The sequence below is a fragment of the Ictidomys tridecemlineatus genome, chromosome 5 (genome assembly GCF_052094955.1).
Source record: "Ictidomys tridecemlineatus isolate mIctTri1 chromosome 5, mIctTri1.hap1, whole genome shotgun sequence".
NCBI lineage: Eukaryota > Metazoa > Chordata > Mammalia > Rodentia > Sciuridae > Ictidomys > Ictidomys tridecemlineatus.
Genome location: NC_135481.1, coordinates 178672397 through 178692036, shown reverse-complemented (window position 1 = coordinate 178692036; position 19640 = coordinate 178672397). Strand labels below are relative to the sequence as shown.

The window sequence follows — 19640 nt, the reverse complement described above, 5'->3', positions numbered from 1 at the left end:
TTGGTGGTTTCTAAAACCAGTTAGGTTAAATAGCGAGTCCTTACTCTGTGTTACATACTACAAGAGCTTTCTGCTGGGATCCCAGAGAAGACTAAAACTTGGACCTTGCCGTGAAGCGTATTATTTACTGCCTGAAGGTCAAAACATCCAGTGAACTCCAGGCTCTGAAGGTGCCCTTGACTATTCCCTAATTCTCTGAGGGTCTCTACAATCCCAAGAATTGCCTTTCTAAAACAGTCTCTCAGCATTAGTCTTACTGCTTCCAAGATGCCCATCTAATTCTTCGCTCCTCTCCACATCCTCAGAGGCCCTCAGTGCTCCTCACCATCTCACAGTCATGCCTTTCTCCCTCCTCTTCCCACCTCTGACAGCTTCCTTCTTTTTGTCTTTCATTATGACAAGCTCTTCTGAGCAGCCCTTGAGACATTTCCTAACCAGGTGCCAACATACTTTTCCAGTGTTTCTACCCATTCCCCTTCCTCAACACTCCCAGGTATTCTTTTTCCTGCTGCTCACCTCTGCACACTTTGTTCTCCCTGTCTTTTTTTTTCTTTTTTCTTTTGTGTTCTCCCTGTCTTGAAGGGCCCCTCTCCTCTGCCTCCTGTCATGCCTGTCAGAACTTGTCCCAGGTCCACTTAAGTGTTACTTCCTGGAGCACTCATTCCCAACAAGAAGTCATTGCTCTGAAATTCATTTCTCTCTTAGCACATTTTGAGTAAGATTTGAGACAACAGGTTGCAGTGTTGTTGTTGTTGTTTTATATGCTCTTTTTCCATAGTAGACTATGTTCATCCAATTAAGACACCATTTCTTATATATCATGTTCATATTATCTAACACAAAACCAGATGTGTAGTTTGATCAGTTCATCAAACTGATTGCTTTGTGTAGTTTGATATAAAACCTAAAAAAAAAAAAAAGTTGGCGAATTGAGAATTCTGATAGACAAAAGGTATTGGAACTGGACTGGCAGTTAGACTTAAGATTTCTTTCTCTTTTTCTATTAACAGTCTGTGACAGCAAAGAGCCTAAGGTCATACTTTTTAGCTTTTTTCCTTTCTTTCATCTGTTTTGTTTTTGCCCTTTGTTTTTGTAGGTTAATTCCTATGTCCTGAAGAAGAACATGATCCTCATGACAAATAATTTCTATGCAGCAATCTTGGGATATGATGAGGTAAGATTACATGTCGGGTCTTGAGCAGAACAGTGGCCTTCCCTAACAAAGGCTTTTGATCTGAAGGAAGCTTCAGGACCATCTTTACTGCCTGTCGTTATGGCTTAATATCTATTTCTTCATCTCATTGACTGGTTCACCAGTGTTGGAAAAGACAGCACTAAATAATGTGGTCACATCTTAAAGTAGTCAGTGCTTAAGTGCCTGCTGGGTATTGGATAGACAGACACTGGCAAGTCAGACACTGTCTCAGCCCCATTTTCTCCCAGAGAGAGGGACATTCACATGTAGATAGCATGATAGCCAGGCAAATTACGTACTTTTTTTTCCTTTAATTATAAAAGTAGTACATATTCATTAAAAAAGTTTGTGAAATTCTACATAAGTGGTTGAAATATAAACAGAAGGCCCCATTTTCTCTTTTGCCCTTTTCTCTGCCCCAGAGGAAAACTAATATTATTAATAGCTTTTTGGATGTCCTTCTAGATATTATCTGTGCATAAATAAACATATTTTTTCTCCTTTATGCAAATGGAGAGTTACACTCTATACACTATTCTTCAGCTTACTTTTTTTTACTGAACCATGTATCTTGGGAATCCTTCCATATCAGAACATTTAACTCTATCTCATCTTTTTTTACTGTAAAATATACATAATATAAAATTTTCCATTTTAACAATTTTAAACGTTCAGAATAGTGGCTGTAAGTATATTTGTCTTATTGTGCTCTGAACACTGATTCCTCTATACCCTCTTTCCTCCATCCCTTGGCAACAGTTTTACTTTTTGTCTCTGTGACTTGGAGCACTCTAGGATCCTCATGTAAATGGAATTTCACTGTATTTGTCCTTTTGTGCCTGACTTGTTTCATTTAGCATAATGTCTTCAAGGTTCATCCATGTTGTAGTGTCTAGCTCATCTCCCATCATCCACCCCCACAGAAAAGTTAAAAGATAGAGAATGAGCACCTGTATACATACCACCAGGATTCACCAGACTTTTTTTTTTTTTTGGTGGGGAGGGGGAATAAACCACGTGTCTTTGTACTCAGTGTACTCATTATCACCCCTCCTAGGAAGTGATCCCTGACCTTCACCAGGCTTAGCTCATTCAGCCTTCCCTGGACTTCACAGCTCTTACTATATTAGCATTAACTGTCACCCTGGCTGGGTGTAGATTTTCTTCTGGGAGGTAGCAGTGCCTACTGTGTATATTTCTGTTGCCAGAGTAGTGCTTGGCATTGCAGTAGGTGAGCAGTAAAGAGGGGAGGAAATGCACAAAGGGGTGAACATGAGGCAGTGGAGTTCAGGCTGCGTAAAGTGTTATCAGAAAGACAGTAATGAAAGCCAGAAAATAAACTTGTCCCCAAATTAAGTTAAATGACTTGCTTCAGATCATGGGACTAGTTAAAATTTAAATTGAGGTCTCCAGATTCCCAACCTACTAGCTATCCTCAGTTTAAGAGAGCAATTTAGACTACATACCATACATATCTCTAGTTTAATATGAGCTTTGATATGAGAATTGAGAAACATTGCTTATCTGTGCATATTAGTTGCTTTTTTTTTGGCTACATCCTCAATCTTTTTATTTTTTTGTTTTGAGACAGGGTCTTGCTTAGTTGCTGGGGCAGGGCCTGAACTTCTTGCCATCCTCCTTCTTTAGACTCCTGAGTTTCTGAGGTACAAGTGTGTATCACTGCACCTGGTACATATTGGTTGCTAAATTAGATGCATTCTGATGTCAGAATTCTTTCCCTCCCCCCCATATATATATTAGTTCATTCATCAGCATTAATAAAAATGCACTGAATGGTATCTGTTCCAGTCCATTCTGGTAGGAGCATTTTACCTGAACACACCAGATCACAAGTTACCTGGGGTGCTTTTTTTTTTTTTTTTTTTTAATTTTTTTGGTGCACTGCTGGGGATTGAACCCAGTGTACTCTACCCCAGGTCTCACAAAGTTGCTGAGGGCTTTGCTAAGTTGCTGAGGCTAGCCTGGAATTTTTGGTCCTTCTGTCTCATCCTCCTGAGCTAGAATTATAGGCATGGGTCACTGAGCCCAGCCCTTTAAAACAAACAAACAAACAAAAAAAAAATATATATATATATATATATATACACACACACACACAATTTTATTTTGAGACAGGTCTCACTAAGTTGTTCAAGTTGACCTCAAATTTGTGATCCAGCCTTCCAAGTCACTGGGATTATAACTGTAGGCCACCATGCCATCCTCTCCTTTTTAAATTTAATTTTCTTTTGAGACAGCATTTGAAGCCAGCCAAGTTGCTCAGGCTGACCTCAAACTTTCATCCTCCTGCCTCAGCCTCCTGAGTGGTTGAAATTACAGGTGTGTTCCACCACATCCAGCCCTATGTGTATATTTAATGCACTAATGTTCTCTCTTGCTTACAGTGTCCTGCAGCTGTCTACGTTTTCCCCATTCTTTAAAGCTCATGTCTCCACAACTTTCCCTGACCTTTCTAGATCTCTGGTGCTTTGACTCCACATTTCAACATTCCTGTCCATTTAGCATGTGTTTATTGGGTGTCTACCATGCACTGGGAATATATTGGTGAATCAAGTAAACATGGTCTCTTTCCTACAAAAATTATCTTATTACTGAGAGACAAGCAGACAGTAAACAAGCAGCAAGTAACAAGTAAATAAATGTCTAATTACAAATAGAATGCAGTAATAGAGAATAACAGGGGAATGAGGAGTCATCAGAGATCTAAGGCTGAAGAATAAGGAGGTCCTGTGCAGCCCATAGGTTGGGGTCTACCATGCAGCTTAGCATTTGTTCACTCCTTCCAACTTCGTTCTGTGCAGCTGTTTGATGTGCACTAGCTTTGTCCCTTCCCTCCCACTAAGATTGCAGGCTCCCTGAGAGCTGAGCCCAGGTTACTTTGACTCTGTTCTTAGTATATGCTAAGTGCACAGTAGTGTTAAATCAGTCTCATCCAAGTGAAACTCTGCCACTCTAAACCCATCACTGTAACCAGATCCACTAGTGCCAGGACAGCCCCTTGACTTCCTCTCAGTTTCTTTCCATCAGGGTATCTTAATTTCCTGAAGGAATGCTCTCTTTGTATTGTGAGGGAAAGAAGTCATGAGGAAAATTGTGCAACCAAATGCTTAGCTCCTAAGCACCCCTTTTCCTTTTCTGCTTCCTTTATTTGAAATTTACACTCCCAGGCCAGTCTCCCATTTGTTTTTACTGAGTTACTAGCAGTCTGGTGGGTGATCAGCTATTTTCTGATCACTTGCACTGTGTGCCAGGTACTACATCATGCCTAGAGTGAGGCAGCAGCATCCCCTGACCTCAGCAGTGCTAGCTGGATCTACTTCCATCACCAATTAGCTAACTAACCCCTGAGCCTCAGTACTTATCTTTCACATGGGGGTAATAGTATCTGTGCTACATGTCATATGTACTCACTAAGAGCCGTCTGCATGAAGGAACCCTGACAATCTGGAAGAGTCAGGTTGTTGGCACTGTTATCAAGTCCTGAGTCTTCCTCAGATTGCTCAGAAATTCCTGCTTATGGATTTTCCCTGCTCCAGTCTTCTTGCATACCAATTAAGGCTGCCTGTTTGTAGCAGGCCATGGCTGACAGTATCTTCCTGTCCTGGGCTCTACAAATTCTTCAAGTCCCTGTGATACCCACTCCCATTCTCAGTTTTTCACATATTACGCATGTGGTTCTCTGCCAGCAACACTCTAGCCTGTGCCCAGGGCACAAAGGCAGGGTGTTGTGTTAGCAAATAGCTTGGAGAATGGTGATGTGCCTGAGCTTGTCCTGGGTCCGTATTGCTATCTGCCAGAAGAAGCGTGTTTTCCTGACTCAGCCCTGTTGCCAGGACAATCTTCAGCTGTGGGACTGTGAGGTATTTAGTAGAGGGTGTCTGGAGCAGGTGGAATACTTTTCCACCAAATTGTCACCTTCCCACACTGAACATGGCCCTTCCTGGCAGCAGGCCTGGAACCAGACCTCAAATACCACAGTGCCCTAGAGACCAGACCATCAAATAAAATGGAACAAGTGCTCCTGAGTCTTTGCAATGTTTACCACTTACAGAGGCTTTCACAGGTATTGTCTTTTAATGCTTACAGTAGCTCTATGAGATGAGAATTATTCTTGTTTAATTCATGAGAAACTGAGGCTCAGGAAGGGGATTATTCTTGTTTACTCATGAGAACTGAGGCTTGGGAAAGGTTAATGACTTTTTAGAGGCCACACAGCCATCAAGTATCAGAGCTAGGGGTGGAATTGTGGCTCAGTGATAGAGCACTTGCCTCACATGTGTGAGGCATTGGGTTCAATTCTCAGCACCACATATAAATAAATGAATAAAATAAAAGGCCCATCAACAACTTAAAAAAAAAAAAAAAGAATTACAGAGCTAGCTTTATTTTTTTCTTTTCTTGAGAAAGGGTCTTGCTATGTTGTCCGGACTGACCTCAAACTTCTAAGCTTAAGTGATCCTCCCTCCTCAGCCTCCTGAGTGCTGGGATTACAGGTGTGTGACTCTGCACCCAGCTTCAGAGCTACATTTGAACTCTGGCAGTCTGGCTTCAGATCCTGCTGTTGTCTTGACTGTATCCACAGCTGCCAGCTACAGCATGCTTCTAAGTGCTTGTATTCAACATATTATACTTTAAAAATGCCTTTACATTATCTTATTTTTATTTAAAAACTTTTTTTGTTACAAGGGATTGAACTAGAGGTGTTCTACCACTGAGCTATGTCCTCAGTCCTTTTTTTTTTTTGAGATGGAGTCTCACTAGGTTGCTGAGGCTAGCCTGCAACTTGAGCTCCTTCTGCCTTAGCCTCTCATGTTGTTGGGATTACAGGTGAGCACCACCATGCCTGGCACATTATCTTATTTTTTATAATTCAAAGATGCTGTAAGTAGAGCAAGTATTTTCATCTCTTTAATAGCTGAGAAGTATGAGGCTCGGGTTTAACCATCACCATTGAGCTTGGCATGGCAGAACTAGGACTTGATCCAGCCTTCCAACTCCAAGTCAGCACTTCAGTTCCACACACTATTTTGGCACTCAGAGCAATTTCCCAAGACCTTTCCCTCAGTCACCTCCATCCCTCTCTCCCTGAGAGATCTAAGCTAGAAAATGGCTCTAGTTAGCCTCTGTGATATTTGGGCTTCCCAGCAGAATTCTCTGTGCCAGGAGAGGCAGTATCAGGCATATACAGATTCAGGCTCTGCACATTGCCCTTAGTGGCCCTCTGTGGCCCATGGCAATCCTGCTGAACAGCCTGTTCCTCTACTTAGGGAGAGGCTGGGCCAGTCAAGGCCAACCCAGAGGTGAGTGACAGTGAAGGCAAGGTTCCTGGCTCTCTTGAAAGAACCAGCTGCCTCATAGATGGGTGCCCTTGTCCAAGCAAGAAGGTGTAGTCCACACCCACTTCCATTCCTGGGAAAACATTCAAAACACTGTCAGCCATGCTGTGAGCAGCAGCACAGGCACTGCTGCTACCATTTCTCTTCTTGGCCTCTCAGTCATTGGCTGGGCCAGGCATGGTGAGTTGTTGTGCTGGGAGGGTCAATCAAATGTGAGTCTCAGCTCTGCATCACCTCAGTCAGTGACTTGTACCCTCTGGGCCCCAGGTTTTTCCTCTGTGTAAAGTGAAGAAGTTGGACTGAGTGCTCTTGTAAGACCCTTTCCAGCTCTGTGGTGCAGCTCCCTCATTTCCCCCTCAATGTCTCTGTGAGGTCCTTCTGAACCGGTTCTTTGTTTTTTCTTGTGTTCACAATATCCCCAGTTTTTCTATCATGGCCCTGCAGTACTCTCTGGAAGACTAATTGTTATACTCTGTGTTCCAGGGGATCCTTTCAGATGATCATGGGTTGGCTGCTGCCCTCTGGAGAACCTTCTTCAACCAGAAATGTGAAGACCCCAGACAGCTTGAATTGCTGGTGGAATATGTGAGGAAACAGGTGGGTGCCCTTTACCCCCCAGCAGAATGTTTTGAAAAGTGGGTCATCTTGAGGTTATGGGTGCTAGACTTTTAGGGAAACATGGGAGGCTGAGTTGCCAGAGACCTGTCTGCAGGAATTCTGACTTGATCATGTAAGCAGCAGGCACCGATTAAGAGCCAGTATCCTCTGTGAACTAGGCCAAGGACCCAGGGAATATAATAGAGAAGGAAGGACACTGAGTAACTTCCTGCTTTCAGAAAATTGTAGTTGTTATCCATTCTCTATACATTGCATTGCCTACTGTGTGCCAGGTACTGTACTAAATGCTAGGCTCATGGAGTCCTGAAAGATACATACAGGCATGGGGCATATTGGCCCACCTATGTAGCCCCCTTATATATCCACTTAGAGCCCAGGATGCATTTCCTGTTCCTGACTTGCAGGACCAGGTTCTAAGCAGTATTCCACAGATATACCCCCAGAATCTTCCCACTGGCTGCTGTTCACTGTCTAGCAGGGTCTCCTCACTTCAAGTCCTCATTTCTCTAGCTCCCCAGGGCTCCCTGACACCAGAGCTTCTAGGAGAAGCTCCACTGCAAGGACTGCATTACTACACAGCTTTCTCAACCCCGTGGAGAATCAACTCCTTGATCTCCCTGTCCTCAGATTCTATAAAGATGAGAAACTCAAACTTTCTAGATGAGTAGGCCGAGTGACAACAGGAGAACATGGAGGCTTTTCCAGGGTCTCCCAGTGAGTCAGCTTACACAGTTGGCCTCAGACCCCAAGCTGGGTGATTCATGTCACCACTAAAGGCCTCAGCTGCTGCAGACAGCTCATCAGCTTGGCTGCCCATGAGTCACACCTCTGCTTCATGGACCTGGCCCTGGGGCTGAAGGGGCCTCACCCAGTTGTTCTCTGGTTCACCTGTATCCACGGTCTTCAAACCTCCAACAGTCGGGAAAAGGAAGGGCTATCGGCTCTTTTGCAGTCATGGCCAATAGGACTACCTAGTTGATTGCTGAAAAGGTGACATATTGAGGCTCTTCAGACTCAGAGGGTAGAGAACCCCAGAAGCCAGAACTTCTGTTTGACTATTCAAATCTGTCAGAGCCAGGGAGAAGGCACTGGGGCCAGAGTGCTCCACCCACGGAGAATTCTGAGACTCTCACTGTTAACTGGACTCGCCCTCAGACAGGAGTAGCAATTGGCAAAGCAAATGCTGTTTTCTGAGAGACCCACCCAACTTTTCCATCTGCCACGGTGGGCATATGCCAGAGGCCACACACAACAAAGGCACAGCTGGGACCTCTCCAGGGACCCCGAAGAAGGGGTTGATACAACCAATATCCCTATATAGAAGTTCTTATATAGCTCCAGTGAGAGTCAGAAAAACAGTGATGGGGCCCTTAGGAAAGCAGGGAACTTTGATGGGGACCCAGTTCTGTCAGCAAGCCTTTGAGCACTTGCCATGCCAGGCCCTATTGCTGGGAGAGCAGATTAACTAGGCCTAGTCCTATGTTTGAGGAGCCAGTCAGGCACATGGCTAGTCCTGGAGTAAGTCAATCTTGCCCCGTGATCCAGGTAGACAGAGTGTTGGGGAAGGACCAAGAGAGAGGTGTGTTTTGTCCAGGTGGATCAAGGAAAATCAGGAAGCTGAACCTTGAGCAGACTCCAGTCCTATTCCTGGTGCTGCTTGGTAACCAGTGTGGGACATGTGGAGGTTTACAACTCAGAAGATAGGCAGTAGTAGCTTAGGGGCGGAAATGTAGTCACTAGAAAGAGGAGTGGACTTTAGGAAAGATGGCAGTTCAGTTGAGCTTCTTGCCCTGGAAAAAGACATAGGACATGTGAAATTCTAGACCTGAAGTATATCAAGAGGCTGGGGTTGAGTTCAAGGTTCAGCAGTCTGAAGATGGGTCAGTAAGAGTGATAAGTTCTTGGAAGAGGGATATAATCCTAGGCTTAAGATGAAGCTCCTGGTCTTCCCTTTCCCCCAAGGAAGCCTCATCTGTCTAGATATAGTGGTGCTTCTTGCTGTGATCCAGCTCTCACAGGAGATGTTGCTGTCCACTTGGAAGCATTTCCCATCTGCAGCCCTCCTAACTAGCAGGCAGCCAGGGACTCCTCCAGAGATGCTTTCACCTCCTCATTAGCCCATCTGTCTCTTGCAGAACTGCCTCACCCTTTCCCCTGAAGCTCCTTCTGTTTGCCTGCATCATAGGTGTTCCTTCTCCACATGGAGGGTTGTGTACCTGGAGTCCTTGGGCAGGTCTAAAAGCATTCAGGGGCATGGCATTGCCCAGGACAGTGGCAACTGGAGCTCACCCTCCGAGTGCCAAATGGGCTGGAGGTTAATAAGAAGTTAGTTAGAAGAAAGCCCAGAGTGGACATGATCACTTTCTCCAAATGTCAGAACATCTGTCATTTGTGGGGAGCAGAAGGATAGGCATTTGGTTCCCACCCCACCTTCCCCAGTTTCAGCAGGAACACTGAGGATCAGTGGTGAAAGCTATAGGAGAGCAGCAGGGGCATTTCTGGGATGATGACCATCCTAACAGCAGAACTGTGAGGCTCTGTCAGACTTCCCCACCCATCCTAGATGGGGCACTCTGGAAGACAAAAGGCATATGTATTAGCAAAAAAGAGAAAAAAGAAAAAGTTTGGGTGATCAGCTCTGTGCAGATAACTTTATCTTTCCACGTGTCCATGAAGGTACACATTCTGTCCCCCCTCAAACAAGGGAACATAGATCTCCGAGAAGGGAAGGAGTAAAATTGGGATTCTTTTCTCCCAGCAGTGTTGGATGGGGTGACTTCTGTAAGTTGCAGACTGACTTTCTGGCCTGCAAAAACTTTGTAGGGAGAGTGCAGCAGGGAGATAAATGTCACTGGGGTGTGTAAGTTCAGAGGTGTGATGGGGAATTCCCTAAAATCTTTCCAGGAAGCTTCTTCCCCCAGACTTGTTTCTCCAGATCTCCTTAAAGTAATAATCTGGGAAGTCAGAGTCACCTGGCCTGAAAGTTGGATGGTCAGAAGCCCCAGACTCCCTCCCCTTCCTCTTCTTGAGGAAGATGGTTCATTATGCCACCTTTTGTGTGTCCAGCACCCGTCCTTGTCCTCTGATCCCTGCTCTTCCTGCTGCAGATGCAGTACCTGGACTCCATGAACGGTGAGGATCTGCTTCTGACAGGGGAGGTGAACTGGCGCCCTCTGGTGGAGAAGAATCCACAGAGCATCCTGAAGCCCCATGCTCCCACTTATAATGATGAGGGTCTTTGAGAGGCTGGTCCCTCCAGACAGGTGACCAGCTGGCTTTGAGGAACCTCAGCAAGAGAAGTGCCTGTTTGGCCCAGGATCCTGCAGAAAGTGGCCTGAACTGACCTTTGAACAGCAGCTGTCAAATACCTGGCCCCATTTATGTTGTTTCCTCTTAGTGTGCCCTGGAGTCTGATCTGCTTGGGGGTAATAGTACAGGGAAAACCCCTAGCTCTTCTGACATATCCTCAAGAGGATCCCCAAGAAAGAGCACCCTGAAGCACATACTCCCCAAGTCCTTCCAGCACCACTTGTGACTGACAGCTCTTCCTAGAGGCTTACCAAGGGCTGGGGTAGGTTAGAAAGGAGATACCTCTATCAGTGGCTTGCTGTAGCCTAGGAGCAGTTTGCAATGCTGCCGGGTCAAGACAGGTAGCCACACTCTGTCCTCCAGCTTTGAGACATAGGGTTGAGTTGGCCATTAAAAGAAACAGAGACTTATCTCTGCCATGGCTTTTATTTATTCCAGGATCTTTTAGGAATTTCTATGAGGTGATGGATGGCATAGGCTAAGGAGCACTGCCCAACTCAGTTAAGAGAGAGAGGGGAGAGGTCAGATAGTCTCTGCTGCTGCCGATGCCTCTGGTTCTCAGAGATGTGTCACTCTGGCCAACACACAGTCTGCCAGGCCATCCTCTGGTAGCCTGAAGAGGTCTAAAGGCCAAGAGGGCTTGTGGCATCCTAAGTCATTTAAAGAGGCCTCAAGAACAAAGGTTCCTTTGTTAACCCCCAGTGAAGGGAGTGAAAAATATGCTGTCTTTCCTCTCTTGGGCCTCCCCTTATATGAGATATGGGGGCAAAAAGAACATTCTTTCTGGCCTCATTGTACCTTCCCTCGACCCAGTCCCATGCCAAGCTCTCTATCCCTTTTCCAACCCTAGAAAATGTGCTGCAGAGCCACCTTGTCTGAGCACTGGAGTACCAGTTCCCCTCCTCCCTCGGAGTGTGGATCATTTCTTGGGGGATTTTCTTAAAATGAAGAAAGGAGGCGGGGAACCATCTTGCCCCTCCTTCCCCCATCAAAAGTCCTTCACTGAACTTGCTATAAAATGAGTCATATAAAGAAACTCTATACGGGTGAGGTATATCCCACTTCTGTGAAAACATTACAAATCAAACCGCCTTCTCTTGGTTTATTTAAGATGCTTTTGTTGCAAGCGGAGCTCCAGAGTGAAGCCTCCTCTGTGTGTGTGAGATAATAACACCTTGTAACTCATTACAGCTGGGCACTATTTACATAAACCAGAGCTGAGCCAGGCAGGAATTTGCTGATTAATTTATTTTTAATGGAGTGAAGTATACCATGCACCAAAATAAACTTTACTGTGTGTACCTAACTGCTCCTGGAATGGATGGAAAAATTAATGGAACAGATTTTGGCTCCCAGCTCTGCACATTAATTCATATATAAAAGTTATTTGAGCATTAACCCATTTGCTGCCCAGAAGCTCCCTAACCACAGATCCCAGCTCACATCAGTTTAGCTACTGGGCTTCCTTTAGAATTCCAGCACCTCAGCTTGGGAAGGAACTTTAAAGGTCACTTGGGTCAGCCCTGGTCCAGAACTTGATTGCCCTTCATAACATCCTGGTTGGCCTATGTTCTTGCAAGTTCTAGCTGAATCCCTCCAGCAGCAAATAGATGGTCCTTGCTTGCAGAGCCTGTATCCACAGGATTTGGTAATCATCAGACACAGCAACACGTGACATTTCAAGCAATGTTTGAAAGAGCCAGATTGGATCTGTCATGTCTCTGATGTCCCGATGCCAGCCTGTCTCCCCTTCAAGATAAAAAGCCAAGTGACTTGGAGGCTTCAGGCTCTTCTTTGACCCCTTTCCATTCCAGCCTGTCTTTGTAGATCTCTAACCCATTTCTTCCCTGAGCAAATGGAACTACTTGGTGTTACCAGAAGGGACCACATCGTGTGTTTTCTCCACCAGAACTCATCTCTTTCACTGCTGACTAAAGAAATCCCAAGTTTCCTCGAATGTCACCTCTCCTGTTTCCCTCAGGCCTGGGCACACTGTCCACAGGACTCTTTACAGCGTCCTCTGCTCACTTAGCACCTCCCTTGCCACATGTGGTGATTTTTTTTCTCCCACACAGCCGCCTCGCACATAGCCTTATGAGGAGCTTCCATGTAGAGCAGATGTTGTGTTGCTGTGGATCACCCAGTGCTCAGCAGAGTATCGAAGTATATACGATATCTGTGTATACTTCGATAAATGAGAAAATGAATGAACGACTAAAATCATCAGTCATTATCAGTATAAGCCCAATTAAAAAAAAATTCCTTTCTAGACCATTCTCAGTCTGACCTACAGTTCAGCTTGTTTGAACAGTAATAGTAAAATATTAAGCACCTCCTTTTGCTTTAACATAGGAACCAAAACTAAAAGCACCAGCTGATGTTTTTCTAATGTAAACTGTTATTTTACAAAACAAGAGAAGGATATGATCTCTTACCTCTAGAGAGAGTGCTTTTTAGGGATGATTTTGTCATTTGTGTTCCATACTTCTGGGGGAGGGGGAATCATAGCAAATTTAAGAGACATGTTTATAATAAAACTAAGGCTATATTAAAGCAAAGTTTGAAAGATAACATGCACATATTATTGCAAGGGAAGAGGGGGGAAAAATAGAAATCCTAGGCTGTTAATCGTCAACTTTCCTGACTTCTTTATAATAAAATATTTTAAATGCATTGTTTCACCCAGTCCTGTAAAACAGTTGTTATCCTCATCATTTTTCTTATCCCTTTTCCACAACTGAGGAGACTAAAGTTCAGAGAGGTCTAGAGTTATCCAAGAGTGCTTCAGCCTACATCATGTGACTCCAGCACTCCTGCTCATTCTCCAGACCACACTGCCTCCCTCAGGTCAGTGAGGAGATCTGCACTTGACCTTCTGGCAGCCCAGTATGGAAAAGGGAAAGCCTTAAGGTTCCCATTGTCACATAAAAGAAAGTCTGTCTGCTAATTCATCAAAAAAATACAAACATATTCCTTACTCTTTGGAGAAAAGTGTTTTATAAACATTTGCAAATAAGAAACAATAATGTGAACACCGCCTCCGAAGTTTCAGTTTTGCCTAAATTTTTTTTTTTAATTGCTGAAGTTGGCTTTGAACTGGTGGCCCTAGTGCCCCAGCCTCCTTTGTTACAGCAAGCTTATATTAAAACCCAGGCTACATTTCAGCTGCTATTTTTATAAATTGTTTTTAGTTGTTAATGGACCTTTATTTTATTCATTTATTTATATGTGGTGCTGAGAATCGAACCCAGTGCCTCACACATGTGAGGGAAGTGCTCTACCCCTGAGCCACAAGCCCAGCCCTCTGCTATTTTAAAAATTTCTGCTCTAAGACACAGCTTGGTATTTTCACTTATCTCATTTAGTCCTCATTGACAGTCCTATGGGGGTAAGTGTGAAGTTCATGTTACACCTGAGGGAAACAGAAATGATAGAAGGTCCTGCATGCTGTGCACTCTTGTGTGGCTCTGACCACCCAAGTTCTCTGCTTTTACTTCTGGAAGGGAATTCTAGATGGAGAATGGGGCAGTTGTGCTGTAGTTAAGAAGTTTAAAAATAAATAAATTTAAAAAACAAAAACTAAAGCATTATTCCAGCCACAGGATAGGGTTTAGGGAGGTGGAAAGAAAAACAGGAAGTGTAGAACTACCCAGATGAAGGCAGGAAACAGGAAGCTCTTCAGACCCAAGTGGACCAGTGGAGTTGGCTGCTAAAGGAAAGAAAGGTTGCACAGTTCAGGGGGCCAGCAGTGGGCTTGGCCAGATACCATGCCATCTGACAGGCTGCAGGGAGGTGTATTTGCCCTAAGGGTTGAGGCTTATCAGAGATACACAGTGGTGTGCAGGATGAATTGGCCCAGCCAGGAAGGGAGTCTAGTTGAGGTTCTAGGGGGTGGGAGTAGGAATTCAAAGAAAAGTAAAAATTCTAGAGACATCTCAGAGAAAAAACTCACCTAACTGCTCAAAATGCCTAAAGAAGGGGAGCAGCCACAGAACTCCCCTGGGGCCAAGGGTGGTGCGGTCTGGTGAAAGACAGGCTGGAAAAGAATTGTGTTTTTCCAAATGGTGATTACAACATCCTATAGGCTGGGCAGGGCAGGGACTGCTGCCCCATCATCATGTGGCAATGAAACAGGTTCACACTTACTGGTATGAGACAACCCCATAGCACGAACACTCACATGTCTCTTCAGTCCTACCCCATTGCTTTTGGTGCACACTGGGGTATCTGCATGGGGAACCAAGCTGTGGGAGGTGGACTTCATGCAGTAGAGGTGCCCCCGGGAAGGGCAAGGAGTATAGAAAGGATGGAGGAAATCATGAATCTGCATGAATTCCCAGAGGTGAGGGTAACCCCAGGGACTAGGACAGGGAGGCAGAATCCCTCACAGGAGGTGGTAGGAGGTTCGAGGGTCACTTCCAGAAGGACTCAATTGGGTCTGCTGCAGAGTAGGGGCCAGGGAATGAGCTGGAGACAGGAACCTTTGTTTCTGACTATTCAGAAACATAATTGTAAAGAGAATAGACGAGTGGTGAAGATGGCAGAGTATGGCAGCAACTGTTGGTATTTTGGGATGTGCTAGCTGAGAAGAAACAGAAAAACCAGGCAGGTTTTAGGAGAGAGGTGAAAACTCAAGGGAGATGTGTGAAGGAGGTAGGGGGATTCCAATTAAATGTAAAGCACCTGCCAGGTGCAGTGGCCCATGCCCAGTAGCTCAAAGGCTGGGGCAGGAGAGTCACCAGTTCAGAGCCAGCCTCAGCAAAAGCAAGGCACTAAGCAACTCAGTGAGACCGGTCTCTAAAATACAAAAAAGGGATGTGGCTCTGGGGTGGAGTGCCCTTGAGTTCAATCCCCAGTACCCCCTCCCCACCCACAAAAATAAAAAGTAAAAAGGGGGGCTGGGGATGTGGCTTAAGTGGTAGTGCGCTCCCCTGGCATGTGTGCCACCCGGGTTCGATCCTCAGCACCACATACCAACAAAGATGTTGCGTCCACCGAAAACTAAAAAATAAATATTAAAAGTTCAAAAAAATAATAATAAAGCCTGCTTTCGACCGCTTTAAAAAAAAAAAAAAAGTAAAAAGGGCTGGGGATGTGGCTCAGTTGTTAAGCATCCCTGAGTTCAATTCCTGGTAACTTCCCCTCCCACGCCCTGCCACACACACACACACAAAGTTAAGCACTTAGGGGAATAGGAAACTCCCATGGATGTCAGAGATTCTTATTGCTATCAAAATCTAATGGAAATGGAGGTCTGGCTTGAGAACCCAGTCGGTCCTGGTTGGAAGAAGGGAATCTTTTCCTGAGGCCAGATATTGGAAGAACATACAGGGAGGGAGACTAGGGATTCCTGAGGTGAGGCACAGAAGGAGAGGACAGCTCATGCCAACTGGTCTTGATGCCCAAGAAATCTAGAATTTATCAATCACTGGACTAATAACGTGTGAAGGAAGGGAGCTGGTGGGTTTGTGGGCAGGGAACAGGACAGCCCCAACGTGTTTGAACTTTTATACTTTGGCTTGGTCCTGCCCACTTCCAGCCTTCTCTCCGCTGTATCCATCATGTGTTGCTCACCCTATCCACCAGGTATCCTTCTCCCTATTACCCCTGCCCCTGGTGCTAACCACCCATCAAAGGCTTTCTGTGCTAGCAGGGGACAAGTTCAGAATGGATTGGGAAATAAGACATGAGACAGATGGACATCATTCTAAGACAGATGTCTTAGAATCACAGCCTCTGGAATAGGAGTCCCCTATGTTTCTCCTTTGGTAAAAAAGCAATAAAACTTCTTTTTCCTTTTCCTCAAAACTGTGTTCTCATTATTAGATTGACATTGGAGACAAAGACCAAGTTTTCCATAACAAATCGGTGATTCAGATGGGACTTGAGAACAGCCCTCACTCCAGCTTTCTGGGGCAGGCCTGGTACTCCAAGCAACGCCACTTCTATGCTGAGGATGCAAGGTGGCTGGCAAAGTTGTTGAGAGCTAACTGCTGGAAAGTTAGGAGTTGAGTGAGTTTGCCTTGGGTTGAACCAGAGAAGCTATTCCTATAAGTAAAGAGAGGGACAAGGGATGTCCCAGCAGCTGCCAAAGCTCCTCTTGCTTCAGGGAACTCTTGCCTTCTCTCCTGGAATGGTATGGATTGCTACATCTTGGTCCACTTCAAAAAAAAGGAAACTGCTGGGGTTGTGGCTCACAAGTGGTAGAGCGCTTACCTAGCATGGGTGAGGCACTGGGTTCGATTCTCAGCACTGCATAGAAATAAATGAATAAAATAAAGGTCCAGCAACATGTAAAAAAGAAAGAAAAAGGAAACTGAATACAGTAAAGTCACGACTTCTTTGGCCATCTGCATGATCCTTTCCCTAGGTATGCATTGTCCAGTCACCTGCTAACTGCCACCATGGACCTCTGTACCACTCTGATGTGGAATACCCTTAACTGTCCATGCCTCACCTAATAAAGAACAAGGACTTTGGTCACTTTCCCCAACTTGCCCTCTTTCTATAGGAAGCAGTTTAGAGATGCCATAGCCCATCTTTCCATAGAAATGGAATGTAGAAATTGACAGTGGGGAAAGGTAACAGTGGTCCACTTTATGCTTTGAATGTAGCCCTTGCTGCTCTGCCACTGCAACTTATTTTTAAAACAGACACATTCTTTCTCTTCCTCTCCCTCCCCTTCCCTAATCTTTCTTCATCCTTGGTTTTGGGGAAGACAGGATTGCCTCTCTTCCCCATCCTAGGCAGAGTTATCTGTCCTTGAGCACACACCAACCACAGGAACAAAGTAATCCAGACTTGGGGATGGCACCAGACGATCTAAGAAATGACTATCTTCCAAATTAACAAGTCAATTACAACTCCTGACAGAGAACATGAGGAATGTAGCCTTGAATCATCTCTTTAAAAAACCCTGTTCATAGATGAGGTGGCACACACCTGTAACCCCAGCAACTAAGAAGGCGGAGGCAGGAGGATTGCAAGTTCAAAGCCAGCCTAAGCAACTTAGAGAGGCTCTAAGCAACTTAGTTAGATCCTGTCTCAAAATTAAAAAAAAAAAAAAAAAAAAAAAAGGATGCTCAGTGGTTAGGCGCTCTGGGTTCAATCCCCAGTACCAAAAACAAACCAAAAAAATCCATGTTCCCCCCTGATGGGGAGACTCCTCTATGACAGGAGTCCCCTTGTTTCTCCTTTGCTAGCAAAGCAATACAATTTCTTTTTCCTTTTTCTAAAAAAGAAAAAAAAAGGTTTTATCAGTATTACTGATACAGTTGATTGGAGAACAATTTCACTAGCCAAATGAAATTGCTAACATACTCCCACAACTAAGCATCCTGTGCACCCATGAAAGGGCAGACCTGTCCCTTGTAGGGGCAGGATCTCCTCTATAGGTTTACCCAGAAGGTGGATGGAGAATGAGATACCTTGAACTACAGCAGAACTAACCAGAGGCAGAGAAAGAGAAAGGAGAATCAAGAAAGACTGGAAGGAGTCTGGCTCCTTCCCTAAGCCACCAGACAAGTCATTCCTCTTCCTTTGGGAAGGAAGGAGCAAGTAAGGATGCAGAAGAGGAAGTGGTACTTCCTCTTCCAGAAAGTGGAGTGGGAATTCCTCCTTTTATGGAAACACTGGTGGCACAAGTCTCCTACAAGTGGCTGCCCAAATGTTTGGCATTCCATAGGGGGTGTGAATGCCAGATATGTGCATGTGCGTGCAGAGGGAGAGAGGACCTTGCCACCTTGCCTCCTGTGAGATTGGTGAAATGAGAGATGGGATCCCAGAGGCAGTAGTGGGAGTGACCAGCTACACTCTACTGGCACAGTCCAGTGGTGACCTTCAGGGCTAGCCTGTGGAAGTCCAGGGACTATCCAGGAAGAGATCCTTGGGTTCTTCTGGTCATTGCTTCATCTGCATTCAGGCCTCCATTGAGTCCTTTCCCTTTCACAGCCTGAAAAGCTCTAGAATTCAGCATGCCCTGAGCTACTGCAACTACTTTTGTTGGAGCTTGGTGCAGATCAGCACTTCTATCTCAGAACAATCTGGTGATCCCATTTTCTAGATTAAGCCCCTGTGACTTAGAAGTTCAGCTCTCCCATTAAGCAACACAGCCACTGCTCCAAGCACAGGCTGTGACTCTTTCCAGTGACACAACCACCAGCCCCTAGGTAGGCTCAGTCCTACATCCCAGCCCTTGGGGTAACAAGATGAGATAACTCAGAATAGATGCTTTGCTGAAGACCTATGTGGCACTCAGCGAATAGTGAATCACCCATCCAGGTTGCATCTGGGAGGCTGGTAATTTGGGCCACTGTCCCCCTCAGGGTCATTTCCTAAGTTATCCTTAAATACTACTCTGGACTCTTCCCAACCTCTGTGCCATCATCTTTAGCAAGCTCTTGGTGCTCTTCAGAGTGACTCCAGTGGCTGTCCTCAAAGTACTTTTCCATGTGCCTCAGCCTCCACCTTCCTTCCAGGGGCAACCTGGCTCTCTTCCCCCAGCCTGGAAGGAACTCCCTGCTTACCATTGTAAGCTGTTGAAACCTTCTGTCTCCGACTCCTAACCATCTGTTGCTTTGTCTCTCTAACTTTTAGGTAGCTTTTCCTTGTTTAAAGCCATCTAGGCACTCTGTGCCTCACCAGAGCTCTCTCCCTTGGCCCAGAGGTGCCACAATGCAGGCTTGTGGCAATGCTGGCATTAGAGCAACACTGGAGAGCTGTAGCCAGATTCTGCTCCCACCACCCCACATGACAGTCACCTACCCAGGAGCCACTCAGCTTAGAAGAGACAAGGATAAAAGGCCCCCAAGAATGCCTAGCAATGCCAGGCAGGCTCCCGACACACCTCCTGGACAGGAAAATAGTTTTGTTCCTTTTAATAACAGTCATTAAGGGACCTGTCCCCCACACGCTGCAGCCAGGGGCTGGGCTTGGGTCTGTCTGTATGCCTCCTAGCACCATAAAGCCCAGCTCCACAGCTGAGATACACTTGTTTACTTCCCATTACCCTTTATCTACACAGCCCACAGGGAGGGGCAGCTGATCCTGCAGCCCTGGGGGACTGGATTTGAGGTAGATGCTGTTATTACCAGGAGGATGGCAGGGATTCCTGGGACCCTCTTCCCTCAACTCAGTCTTCCCACCCCTGTTCCTCTCAACTG

At 45.4% G+C, this 19640-nt stretch overlaps 1 protein-coding gene across 2 annotated transcripts in view; it reads left to right on the top strand.

Annotated features, from left to right (window-relative positions):
* The window catches only part of Uqcc1 (ubiquinol-cytochrome c reductase complex assembly factor 1), a 91594-nt gene extending 78442 nt beyond the window's left edge, over positions 1-13152 (top strand). For both annotated transcript variants that reach the window (XM_005329890.5, XM_040274177.2), the window contains exons 8-10: positions 1097-1174; positions 7036-7149; positions 10278-13152. In XM_005329890.5, the coding sequence (XP_005329947.1) occupies positions 1097-1174; positions 7036-7149; positions 10278-10412 (327 nt within the window). In that variant the 3' untranslated portion in view covers positions 10413-13152. The remainder of the gene's footprint in view (positions 1-1096; positions 1175-7035; positions 7150-10277) is intronic.
* Positions 13153-19640: the final 6488 nt, after the last annotated feature.